Below are 13188 nucleotides of genomic sequence, written 5' to 3'. Positions count from 1 at the left end.
TAGAAGCAGCAGCAGCAGCAGCAGCAGTACCAGTTTCTCAAAGCCTCACAAATTAATGAAGGAGCACAAGGAAAAACCTTCTAAAGACTCCAGAGAACATAAAAGTGCCTTCAAAGAACCTTCCAGGGATCACAACAAATCTTCCAAAGAATCCTCTAAGAAACCCAAAGAAAATAAACCACTGAAAGAAGAGAAAATAGTTCCTAAGATGGCCTTCAAGGAACCTAAACCCATGTCAAAAGAGCCAAAACCAGACAGTAACTTACTCACCATCACCAGTGGGCAGCAAGAGAAGAAGGCTCCCAGTAAAAGGCCCCCCATTTCAGATTCTGAAGAACTCGCTGCCAAAAAAAGGAAAAAGAGTAGCTCAGAGGCTTTATTTAAAAGTTTTTCTAGTGCGCCACCACTGATACTCACTTGTTCTGCTGACAAAAAACAGATAAAAGATAAATCTCATGTCAAGATGGGAAAGATCTGAGGTATTTACAGAAGTGAAAGAGTTGATAACATTCAAAATGAAGTAAGCAGCAATCACCTCTTTTCTCATTGCTACGCAACAGTAATGAATAAACACCTTTCAGTCCATTTGATGGTTAAGTGAAATCTTTGTTCTGTTAGATTTCTTTTCCTTTTCTTCCTTTCTTCCTTTTTTTCTTCTTTCTTTTTTTTCCCTTCCTTCCTTCCTCTTTCTTTTTTCTTCTTTCTCTTTCTTTCTTTCATCCTAGTGGGTGGGAGACATTCATTAATTAATGAAATTTTGGATAACAAATTGAAAATTTTTTTCTTTCTTTCTAAGGTGTCTTGTGATTCTTTTTATTTTGAAGCCATTTAAAATGTAATGTAGCCTGGTCTCACTGTGTACCCTGGGCTAGTTTTCTGATTCCTTCTCCGTCCTGTCCTATAGCTGGATGTTGCCCCCAAATATAGCCTGTGCTTTGTTCCTTTTATTATTTTAGTGTTTTTCTGGGCCCTGGTCTCTAAGTACCTTTTAATTCTTCTCTTTCTAGTAACTGCCTGCCTATCCTCCAGGACCAAGTTCATGTGTTATTCTATAAATTTCTAAATTGTTCTCCTCATTCCCCCAACAGAATTGAACAGTCACCTTATTTTGGTCAGCACCTTATAGGTAGGTGGCCCTTATGACACTACCAAGCCTAGATTCATCGTAGTTCCTAGGAGTGGGGACCATGTGTTATCCATCTTTGTATCATCTAGGACAAGCGTTTAGTGGACTTGGTTGAAATGGAATGCTTTAGAATTCCATGCTTCTAATGGTTTCGAGTACACCTTGCCTCATTCAAGTCTCTGATAATAAGACTGCTCTCTTACCACAGAGTTCTCACATACATCCTCTGCACTTGTTATCTATGGCCGTTGATTTACAGTACAATATTTTTTGCATAGGAGATACACCTGGAGAGCAATCAAAGAAGGGACACTTGATGTCGATCAAACTCCAAGAAATTGGCTCGTGCGTCTTCATTGCTCTGCAGTTGTGAGCGTCTCATTTCCTTCTCCTCTTTTTGCAGGACCCGAATAGGCAGCAGCAGCAGCAGCAGCAGCAGCAGCAGCAGTACCAGTTTCTCAAAGCCTCACAAATTAATGAAGGAGCACAAGGAAAAACCTTCTAAAGACTCCAGAGAACATAAAAGTGCCTTCAAAGAACCTTCCAGGGATCACAACAAATCTTCCAAAGAATCCTCTAAGAAACCCAAAGAAAATAAACCACTGAAAGAAGAGAAAATAGTTCCTAAGATGGCCTTCAAGGAACCTAAACCCATGTCAAAAGAGCCAAAACCAGACAGTAACTTACTCACCATCACCAGTGGGCAGCAAGAGAAGAAGGCTCCCAGTAAAAGGCCCCCCATTTCAGATTCTGAAGAACTCTCTGCCAAAAAAAGGAAAAAGAGTAGCTCAGAGGCTTTATTTAAAAGTTTTTCTAGTGCGCCACCACTGATACTCACTTGTTCTGCTGACAAAAAACAGATAAAAGATAAATCTCATGTCAAGATGGGAAAGGTCAAAATTGAAAGTGAGACATCAGAGAAGAAGAAATCGACTCTACCGCCCTTTGATGATATTGTGGATCCCAATGATTCAGACGTGGAGGAGAATATGTCCTCTAAATCTGATGTGAGTAGTTTGATTGGTTTTCTTTTCCCTTATTGGTTTTTAGATTTCATTTTGGATAGCTTCATGATAAAGAATGAAGGGAGAAAATGAACACTCAACCGTAAAATGGTAGCATGGAAGTGTAGGTATGGCCTAGAAATGAATGTTCTTAACAAACAAGAAGAGGAAACATGAGATCTTTAAGAGACCTGCAGATTTTTAGACTGTCATGTAAGTTATTAAAAGAAAAATATATTCCATAGTACAATAACAGGCCATGTGAATAGCAGCAGAAAATTTAGATGCTCAATTAAAAGCTTGGTTACTATGCTTTTTTTTTTTTTTTTTTGGAGAGATTTTTCACTGTAGGGCGCGTGCGCTCGCCAGACAGACAGAGAGAGACATAGAGACAGAAAGCGAGAAATCACCCCCCAGGGGGGATGGTCACACCACAATCCCTTCTCCTCCATTCTCCTCTCGGGATCTTGGGCACGCACGCACACGCGCCCGGCGGTTACTATGCTTTTTGATGATTGATGAGTTAAGAAAACGAGAATACAATAAAACTGGAATACAAGGGCAAATAAATTTAAAGAGAAACTTAGAAAATATTGGGGTGTAGCTGTGATTTTGGACTTTTGATCATTGGAATGAAATAATTTGCTTACGTGGATGGAAACCGGTGACAGTATCTTTGGCCTTATCGAGGTAAAGTTGATGTAACAATATACTATACGTATTTAAAATATATACTGTGATGTCTACATGTACCTGGAAAACCAGGTGATAGTATTCTGAAAATGAAGTACTTCATTATTTCCTCTTTCATCATATAGCCACGTATTTAGAAGGCGGAGTGGCTTATGTGGTCTTCACTCTTAAGTTTTCGCTGATGGGCAGGATTGTCTATTATGGATTTCACGAGTTTCTGCATCTAATTTCCCTAAAAGATGTTATTTGATATTGAGATTAAACTCATAATTACAGATTTGGGGAGTTGGAAGGGATTTTCAGATGATCTATTCTAACCTCTTACCAGTGCAAGAAATCATAATGTTTCTAGTGACAGGATTATTAGCATTTCACAATGTAGTCAACTCTGTTTCTTTTTTTTTTTTAAGAATTATTTAATTTAACTTTATTTATTTATTTGTTTATTTTAGAGGGACAGAGTGAGAGAGAGAAAGTGAGAAAGCAAGTCACCAGGTCTGGGACTTGAACTGCAGCCATATGAGAGTCCACTGCCCTTACCCACCCACACCACCAGTCAGCCCCTCAGCTCTATTTCTGAAGAATAAATACGATTTACTATGAAGTTATTTCTCCTCACTTTTTTCTCTCCTTTGATTTTGGCCTTCAGTTACTTATCAGTGACTGTTCCAATAATCTCTTTACGTTGACTTATTGATATTTTTAGACAATGGTGAAGGAGGTTATCTGGCTAAATATTGCTGGTAATATTAGAATACTTTTCTTTCTGTCCATGGGGTTGCCCACAGGTGCCCCTAATTTAAATGGTGGCAAAAGTAGGATGCCTTAGCAACAGATTTCCTGTCCTAGGTTTGCACTGTTGTCAGTTAAAACCAGCCAGGGTCAGTACATGGTATTAGTACCCTTCCCCAGTGGTCCAGAGATTGCCTCATACTTCCCACTACTTTCTATAGTTAATATTAAAATTTTAATAGACCACCAGAATAGGAACAGAACAGTATATAAAATACCAGAGGAGTCAGACGGTGGCACAGTGGTAAAACGCAGCACTCTACAAGGCTGACTCATATGGAAAGGTTCCCTGTTCATGTCCAGAGACCTTCCTGAGCACACCTGGCATGCAGGTACAGTGATCTGGGGCTGAATGAGGCTGATAGCGAATTACAGTGTCAAGACCTTGTTGGGAATGCTATCTCTGTTTCTCTCTCTCTCATTCATGGAATAAATGAATAAACAAGCTTACAAAAAGAAAATACTGAGTATTAGATCATTTGTTCCAGTGTTGGTTATAGGCTTCATTGTCATCATTTATGAAATGGAGATGAGAATTGAATGGGTTTGTTCTACTATCTCAAGCCTTTATTTTTTTCGTCTTTGCTTCTTACCTGCCATCTTCATTTAAAACTTATTAATGCAGATGTTATTTGTAACTTTGATTGTATGTTGAACTTTCCTTTTAGCTCACCTTGAAATGTGTTGGGATGTGATTAGTGTATCAAAATTGTCAAGTTTAGTGACTTTGTCTTTCTATATTCTGATGTGTTGTGATTTTGCTAAGACAGAGGTTTGCAAATTGCCAGTTGTGATTCACTGGTGAGCTATGAAATCAAGTTAGCATGTCCTTCCCAGCATTTAAATAAATCAGAATACATTGTATTTAGTACAGTTAAGTAATGATTTGTGAACATTTTATGTCAGAGAGTGTGTCTATGTTTCTCTTAGTGGTCAAAATTTTGAGAGGTACCTTTTCAGAATGTTTGCTGATTTGTGAGAAGACCAAATCATAGATGGTCTTTCCTTTTAGATAATCTGATTCATTTTCCTTTTGTTTGCCTCTTGCTCTTTCCTTTCACATAAAATGTATGGCTGCTTTTTAGTGAAATTCTGATTTAACTTGGTTCTAAAGAAACATCTTGAAAAATTTTATGGACTGAATGGTTAGGATTATAATTCTTTGCAGTAGGTCATAGATTTAAAAAATCATGCATGACATATTTGAGCCCCAAATCCAGTAGTTACAATAGGAATATTTGTAATGTGTTCTGCATAGCATTGCAGAGGAAGCCTCTAAAAACTTTTCCAGGTAAGATATGGGTATAAAACCCACCAATAATACTTTCCTTATTAGTCCTGGGGTGATAGTGTTGCTTTTACTACTACTCCTGTTAGTTTAATTCCTTAAATGTAGGCAGTGTAACAGAAGAGAATTGACACAATGGTGCCATATAAGCCAAGTGCCCAAAAGACTTTGCTGTGAACAAAGGAGGATAAGAGAGGACTGAAATCCCATTTACCCACGTAGTAAAGGTAGCCTTCTTTGGAAGATCTCCTACCTGGCTTTTGTCCTGTTGGGCGAGACAGAAGGAACAGAAGGCACTTGTAATGTACAGCGCTGGTGAGTCCATAGCCCTTGACTGGTAACTAATTTAGTAGTATGAGGCACAACCTCAGGGGCCATTGTTCACATTGTCCTGGTCATGCTCATGTCCACCTCTGAATATTATGTAACCAGTTGACCTGACCTTGGTAAGGTCCTTTCCAGCTTCTTTATTTGAATATGAACCAGATTTATGCTTATTTGTGAAGAGTGGGGTAGTTGGTAATTTTAGACATAGTGGGCAGAGATCATGGACTTTGGAAACAGAAGAAAACACAAAAGGAAATTAGAAGAGTCTGAACAACTAGGAAGGCTGGGGAAAATGATTATCCATCTGTTATGCCTGTGAAGAAAATTATTCACCCTTTATGTCTTGCCTCAGTGCAATTTGTTACAGAAGAACATTTTAAAGAAGATTTTCCATAATCAAGTTAGAGTTAATATAAAAATATAAATCAGTAATATTAGAATAGATTAGGAAATTTAGATTGTTGATGTATATATTTCTTTTTGGTCAGATTTTTATATACTTTGTATATGAGAAGAGAGAGAATATGGACATCTATCGTTTGTATGACCGCATTTTTGTGAGGGATCACATATTTGTGATAAGTGATAAGTAGCTAGGTAATTAAGAGTCTGCAGGCTGGTGGCAGGTAGGTTGTGTTTTGAATTCCAGCTCCACCAGTGATATTGGGCAAATGATTTGGCATTTTCTGTGTCTTAGTTTCCTTTTTTAAAGTTTTGGTTATAAATAGTATCTACTTTGTAGGATTATTGTGAAAATTGAGTAAGTCAATTTGGGTGAAGCAGTTAACACTAACTAAAAATTCTTAGTCATTCTTACATATGACTTGACTTCTGGGAACCTTTAAACCTGTAGCTTATTATTTCGTCCACTGGGGATGGAGGGCACGCCAATAGAGTCTTCACACCCTGATCCATCCTCAGCCTCCGCCAGCCTGGATCACGGACATGTATGGACATGACTGGTGTGTCCAAGGAGACCTCCAAACACAGATTCAGGGCCTTTCCTTATGGGTCCAGCATCACAGAGCATTGCAGAGCCACTGAGCATATCACCTTGGCTCATGAAAGAGAATTTTTGGATGTTCAAAAATACTGTAGAACTCTAGCATCCTCTATCAATCGTGAAAGTATACATGCTTTTTTGGGGGGCTGGGAGAGGAGGTGTGCACTTGTAGTAGATCACTTTGAATTTTGTCTTGAGAAAGTATATGGCCTTGATCTTTGTGGGATACATGGACATTGGAAAAATCATGGCAAAGAGTCTAAGTGTAAGGAGGCTGAAGGTTTTTTTTTTCTAGGAGTGAATATTTAGCAGATACAGAAAGCATGAGAAAGGAATATTTTCACTAGATATGCACGTGTTAGCATTAAGAGTGTTTTACATTTGAGAATCTAGGCAAATCCCATCAGTGTAAAGCGTTCTTGGTTTAAGAGTTTATCTCAGGGCCAATAGATGGCATGATGGTTAATGTGCTGGGTTCTCACATGGCCATACACGATTTGTGTCCTGACCTGGCAGTTTCCCTCTTTCTCTTTCTCTCTCTCTCTCTCTCAATCTGGTGAGCACACATGCCTATCGCAAATTAAAATAATGAAATTAAATAGATAGTTAAAAAAAAAAAGAGTTCATCTCTTTGGTGGCATGATGTCCACTATACTTATTGTCTAATAAGTGAGTAACTGCTCTTACATGAACACCATGACGCTAGCACCTGGAAGGGGTGAGAGTCTGAGTGTATCCATATCAAGTAAAAGTGTATAATGATGGCTTCGATGAACCTGTGTAAATTTTAATTGATAATAAACCAAGAACCAGAGTATCTTTCACCCCTTCTGTAATTTCCCAGTTTTCATGTTTGTGTTTCACATAACTCTGCATCTGAAGAGAAGTCTGTGGAGTTGGTCTCGTTTTGTGATAGGAGAACGTTTGGCGTTGGCTGCAGAAAAAAGGAAAAATGAGATCTCAGTAAATTGAACATTGAAAATATCCATCATAGTCAGGTTCAGTTATAGTAGTAGTATCTTTATCATTGCCTTCCTCCTTATTTTGCCTTGCTTTGTAGATTTAATCATAATTAAAAGTAAAAAAGTTAAAAGCATTAATTATCTTTCCTTAAAGATGGGCATATTATATTTGGTGAGATTCATACTTCAATCTGCAGTATAAGAAGTGAGATTTTAATCACATCCTTTGATAGTTTTGGCTTCTTGATGTGTTTTCTTAGATTCCATCTTCCTGAGGGAAAAATAATAAAATCTCATCAGAGGGTAGCATTTTTTCCCAAGGGTAGTTCCCATACAGGATAAATACTTCAAAACACATTATAAGAAGTTTCTTTGGAAAAGAAAAAAAAAAAAAAAAAAGGAAGGAGAAGGAAAAAGAAACTTCCCTTCCTTTGTTGAGCCTCATTTCCTCCCGCCCCACCCTGTTCATTGCCCTGCTTAAACTGTCTGGAGCTGGCAGTAAACGTCCTGCTGTCGAAGCATTGGACTTAGGTTTTTATGTGATGGAAGGTTGTTGCAGTCAGAGAAGAAGGTCTTTATTGTGTTTTCAAAGTGGCTTTTTAATGACTTGTAATTCCAGCACATGCAAGAGCTGTAAAGTCTGTGAGTGTGGTGAGTGAGCAGCTGGAGAGGCCATTCATTAAAGGGCTGCCCTGGCTCTCCAAGGGGGGGCTCTCATTCTGGGCTCCTGTTTTCTGTGTTTTATAACTGGAGGTAAAAATACCTGAAGGGTTGCTATTCTTCCTCTGGTTGATTCAGCGCAGTGTGGAGCATTCATTAAAACAATTGGAAGAAAGTGAACTTTGTTGAGTGCATGGAAATAATTCACCTGCCCTTGTTTTTAAGACTTTTTTTTTGTTTTCTGTGTTGGATGTGATCAGATTGAGGGTGCAGTCCCCCCAGAGCTGCACAGTTATTTATCCATATTCTTGGTTTATTTAAAGAAAGAATTTAAAGCAGTTGAAGATTTATTTTTAAATGGTCAGGTGCCTATTCTCTTCCGGGTTTCAGTAACAGTGTGATACCTCAGCTTTTAAATTAATTCCTTAGAAATCCTTGTGTAGCAGGGAGTTGTTAACCCAGAGAGGCCTCTATCGCTGCCGAGTTGGTTGTCATCAACAATTGCCAAAATAGTACTTTCACTCACATGTAGTAAGTCGGGGAATAAATTCTATACACCTTATTCAAGTGAGCTGTGTTGCCTATTCAGTGTATTATTGTTTCTTACTTTAGGGCTCATGTTTTTTATGTATTTGTCCCATCTGTCATCTTTAGACACAAAGCCAAAGATGCGACTTAACTTGATGTTTCTGTGTCTAGCTGTACTGTAACATTGGGGAGCCTTATAGCTATAGCTGAACTTTTTTTTTTTTTTTTCAGTGCTTACCAAACACCAGTTACCATTCTAAGCTCTTGACTATTTTAACTCATTCAATGTTCCAAACAAACCTATGATATATGTATTATTACTATTAATTATTACCATTTTATAGATAAGGAAACTGAGGTCAAACAGTTAGTAAACTGATCTAAACTTGCTATATCTAAAAGGGGTGGTGGAGCCAGGATTTGAACCACCTTGATAAGGAGCATGTATAAGAGGATGTTGAGGAAAACCAAATCTAACTTTTCCTTGGGTTCACATTGAAGTTGCATAGATGTGTTTTATGAAATTGGCGTCGATTCTATGACAGCCTTGGATAGCGTATGTTCTTGTCCCCTTATGATCATATTTCTTTGATCTATTGGTTTGAGTTTTACCAGTAGCCTTCCAGAGGTGACAGGTTGTCCCCATAGGTTGGTATGCACAGCCAGAAGTGAGGGAAGAGCTGTGAAATATCCAGGAAATTCTTAACTTCTTAGACATACTGGCTAAAACATAACAGGCTCTCATGGTTCTGGATTGCACATTATTAAAATCTACCATTGAGACTAGTCCCCTGATCCAAGAATTTTTCTTACTTGGCTTTTGCATGGAATTTATGTTTAACAGAGCTGAGCTGCAATATCGAACTTTCCCAGAAGGTGCCACCAAATAACAAATGGTGTCCTCCAGTTTGTTGACTCTCTTTTTTGAATCTTCTAATTGCATTTTGTTAATTTATTTTATAATCTCTCTAAGTTATTAAAAATGTAGGCTATGCCTTCTTTGAATTAGGAGACAACAAAATGCAATGGTATATTGGTAGAGAGTGGCTTTCTTTGTCTATGTAATTATTTTCCCAGAAGGTGCCACCAAATAACAAATGGTGTCCTCCAGTTTGTTGACTCTCTTTTTTGAATCTTCTAATTGCATTTTGTTAATTTATTTTATAATCTCTCTAAGTTATTAAAAATGTAGGCTATGCCTTCTCTGAATTAGGAGACAACAAAATGCAATGGTATATTGGTAGAGAGTGGCTTTCTTTGTCTATGTAATTATTTAACCAAGTTTGAGAAATTGTTCTCAGCGGGTAACAATTTATGACTATAAACTTTCAAGGCAGTGTCAAGATCCACAAAGAAAAATTGCTCCTAAGAGGCTTCTTTAGGTCACTAGAGGTGACTGTAGAGTGAGATGTTCCCAGATAAAGTAAAAGATCCTTCTGCTAGACAGGAGAAAATTAAAAAAGCTTTTACTAAAGTGTTTGGAGACAATTTTTGCCTTTGAATTCTGAGAAATAGAGGCTGGTGATATGGGAGGACTGAGGTTCAAAGAACTATTAAGAATCTTGAGACACAGAAAAGGAAATGTCATTGCCTTTCTTGGTCATGGGAAATAAATATATACATGTGGCCGTCAGGCACTTAAAATTATTTATTTATTTATTTATGAAGCACTTAAAAAAAAAGAATTATTTCTTTATTTTTATCATTATTATTTTAAAATTTGACCAGAGAAAGAGAGAGAAGGAGAGAGAGAGAGAGGGAGAGAGAGAGAGAGAGAAAGTGAAAAATCAAGCTGCAAGGTCTGGGGACTTGAACCATGGTTGACCATGTGGGAGTCCACCATCTTTTTTTTTTTTGGAGAGGTTTTTTGCTATAGGGAGTGTGTACTCACCAGAAAGAGAAAGACAGAGAGACAGAAAGTGAGAAATCACCTCCCGGGGGGATGTTCACCCTGCAATCCCTTCTCCATTCTCCTCTCGAGATCTTGGGCACACATACACATGTGCCCGGCGTGAGTTTAAGCCACCAGGTCCAAGACTTGAATCGTGGTCGACTACATAGAAGTCCAGCGACATAGCCATTATGCCAACTGCTGTTCCTGGAGTTCAGCATCTTAACTACCATGCCACCTGCTGGCCCCTGGGTCCTCAGGTATTAGTAATGCTTTCCAGAGAGCGTGGGAGAGAGAGAAATAAATTACTAGAGTGCCCCTGGTTTGGGACCTCAGTGCTTAGAATCATGTTTTTTTTTTTTTTTTTAATTACAGTACTGACCCTTGCTTTATTATGTAGCTCTTCTGTTGCTTCTTAAGTATGGTAAACCTTAAGTTATTAAACACATTTTTTTTCTAAACATGTTAGATTGTTTGTAATATTCTGTAATGATGTTCAATAACATTTAAAATATATATACATGATAGGAACTTCCCATAAATAAACAGTGTGTTAGGTAATAGAGATAGACCGAAATTAGAATTGAAGCTGGACTTTGAAGGAAAAAGGGCATTGATTCATTGAGATGAGAGTGTGGGGTTGGTAGAAGTCATTCTGGATAGAAAGAAACACCTTTTTTTTTTCTTTTTTTGGAGAGGTTTTTGTGATAGGGCGCGTGCACTCTCCAGAAAGACAGAAAGCGAGAAATCACCCCCCCCCAGGGGGGATGGCCACACTGCAATCCCTTCTCTTCCATTCTCCTCTCGGGATTTGGGGCACGCACACACATGCACCCGGCGTGAGTTTTAAGTCACCGGGTCCGGGATGCGAACCGCAGTTGACTACGTGGGAGTCCAGTGACATAGCCATTACGCTAACTGCTGGTCCCAGAAAGAAACAACTTTAAAACAAACATAAAAAGTGGAACAGTAGATGCTATACGTAAACAGTGTGTTGCCCTCTTTGAAAATGAAGAGAGCCCTTATAAATAAGTCCCTGCAATTAAACTTATCCAACTGTTTACTGAAGGAAGTCTTACTGAACTCCATTTCATACTAGGCATGTGCTGGACACATGTACTCTGTCCTTTCATGTGATCCAGACAGTGGGTGAGATAGCTTTCGTTCTCATCATACAGATGTGTATTGGCAGAGCGAGAATTTAAGTCCAGGTCTAACTAATGCTGCAAATCATACTTTTTGTCCCTACCACTGATTGAACCTTGCTGAAAGAGAAATTACATCGAATTCAAACCACTGTGATACTGGCTAAACCTTTTGATCAAAAAACAAATCAAATTAGTAGTGTTAACTTTTCCACCATCTAGCTTCTGACCCTCTTGTATGGGTGCCATAGTTCAGTGAAAAGAATGAGAAATAAGATGTATTTCTTGATACTTGGACAGTTGGCTATGAATAATAAATTCAAGGAGACACAGGCATGATTTCTAAAATGCTGATTGACAATTGCTTAGTATATCTCAGTATCATTTTCTAAGAAGCAGAATTTCAGAATGTATAGAAAAGCTAAGGCTCCTTAGAATCTGTGTGGGGGAATCTGCTCACCAGGGTCGTTGTTTATCAATGGCTGCTCCGTATATCTCATTCTATGGGCTGGGACATGGCCAACGTTACTATCTTTGCAACATATGTATTATATTGCATTATTGAAAGTATGTACTCATGAAGGATCTGAAGAAGGGAGGTAGGACTATCTTATCCTTGAAGAAAAGCCATACCTGGCTAGTAAAGTATCTTACCTGTGTTGGCTCAGGAAGAGTGGTCTAAGAGCATACACTTGGAATCAAAAGACTAGACAGGTTCAGTTTATTAGTGGTAAACTCTGAAATATGGATTTTGGTGATAATCCCTGCCTTGTGAGATTAGAGATTATAGATCCAAACTGCCATTCAGCAATTAAATTGAGCAAAATACATTAATCATGTTATGGATAGAGACTCACTCTCTTTTTGGGTAATTTAATGAATTGTGTTCTGTGAAGACCTGATATCAGTAGGTATTCTTATAACATTCGAGGCAAAGCTGCAGTTTAGGAATTTAGTGATTTATAGTCCATGGCTTCAGAAAACTAATTTTTTTCTTTAATCGCCAGATAGTGCATGTTCGAGAGAGCGAGAGAGAGAGAGAGAGAGAGAGAGAGAGAGAGAGAAACAGGGAAGGGGAAACATTGCCCCATGGTGTATAGGCACACCACAACCTCTTCTCCATACATTGGGATTGGGATTTGGGGTATGCACAAGCACATGCCTGGCAGTGCCAGGATTCAGAATGTGGTCTGCCATGTGAGACCTGGCTCCATTAACTGCTGGGCTATGGGGCTGGCCATCTGCTCAGCTCTTGACTTGGTTTCTTTCCACTCAGCCTGATTGAAGTTAGAATCTTTGAGTTATTCTTTCTATCACCTGTCTCCTCTCTTCTCTTAGGTCCTATAGTGTGACTCTAAAACACAGAGAAATCTGAGAAGGACACATAAAAAAGGACATAAATTAAAAATAGTTAAAATGATGGTGTTATGGGCCATTTTCAAAATATTCTCTTTAACATCGCCGTTTTTATAAAGCATTTTATTGTTTCAAAACCTCAGCTCCAGTATGGGCTAAGTAACAAATTCTCTTTAACATTGACCTATTTTGTAACGTTTTATTACAGAGGATTTCTTATTAATTTATTTAATATACAGAATAGCATAATGGTTCCCCCATTTATCATCATTGTTTCAACATTTATTAACGAAAATGGTCCATTTTATTTTACATGTAGCTGCAGATTTTATTTTCCCATTCTAATTTTTAATAAGTTCTAAGTTGTGTTATTTCATCACAGATATTTTAATATGAATCTCTTAAAGATAAGG

General features: G+C 38.1%; 1 protein-coding gene across 1 annotated transcript in view; it reads left to right on the top strand.

Moving 5' to 3' along the window:
- Nucleotides 1-13188, top strand: part of MLLT3 (MLLT3 super elongation complex subunit) — a 328009-nt gene that overhangs the window by 250760 nt on the left and 64061 nt on the right. Inside the window, exons 6-7 of the mRNA XM_006140331.2 lie at nucleotides 1-32; nucleotides 1541-2133. The exon at nucleotides 1-32 is cut by the window's left edge and continues 14 nt beyond it. Of these exons, the coding sequence (XP_006140393.1) occupies nucleotides 1-32; nucleotides 1541-2133 (625 nt within the window). The remainder of the gene's footprint in view (nucleotides 33-1540; nucleotides 2134-13188) is intronic.

The sequence above is a fragment of the Tupaia chinensis genome, unplaced genomic scaffold, assembly GCF_000334495.1.
Source record: "Tupaia chinensis unplaced genomic scaffold, TupChi_1.0 Scaffold000029_1, whole genome shotgun sequence".
Lineage (NCBI taxonomy): Eukaryota > Metazoa > Chordata > Mammalia > Scandentia > Tupaiidae > Tupaia > Tupaia belangeri.
The sequence above is the reverse complement of the archived record's forward strand: the minus strand, read 5'-3'. Positions and strand labels throughout refer to the sequence as shown.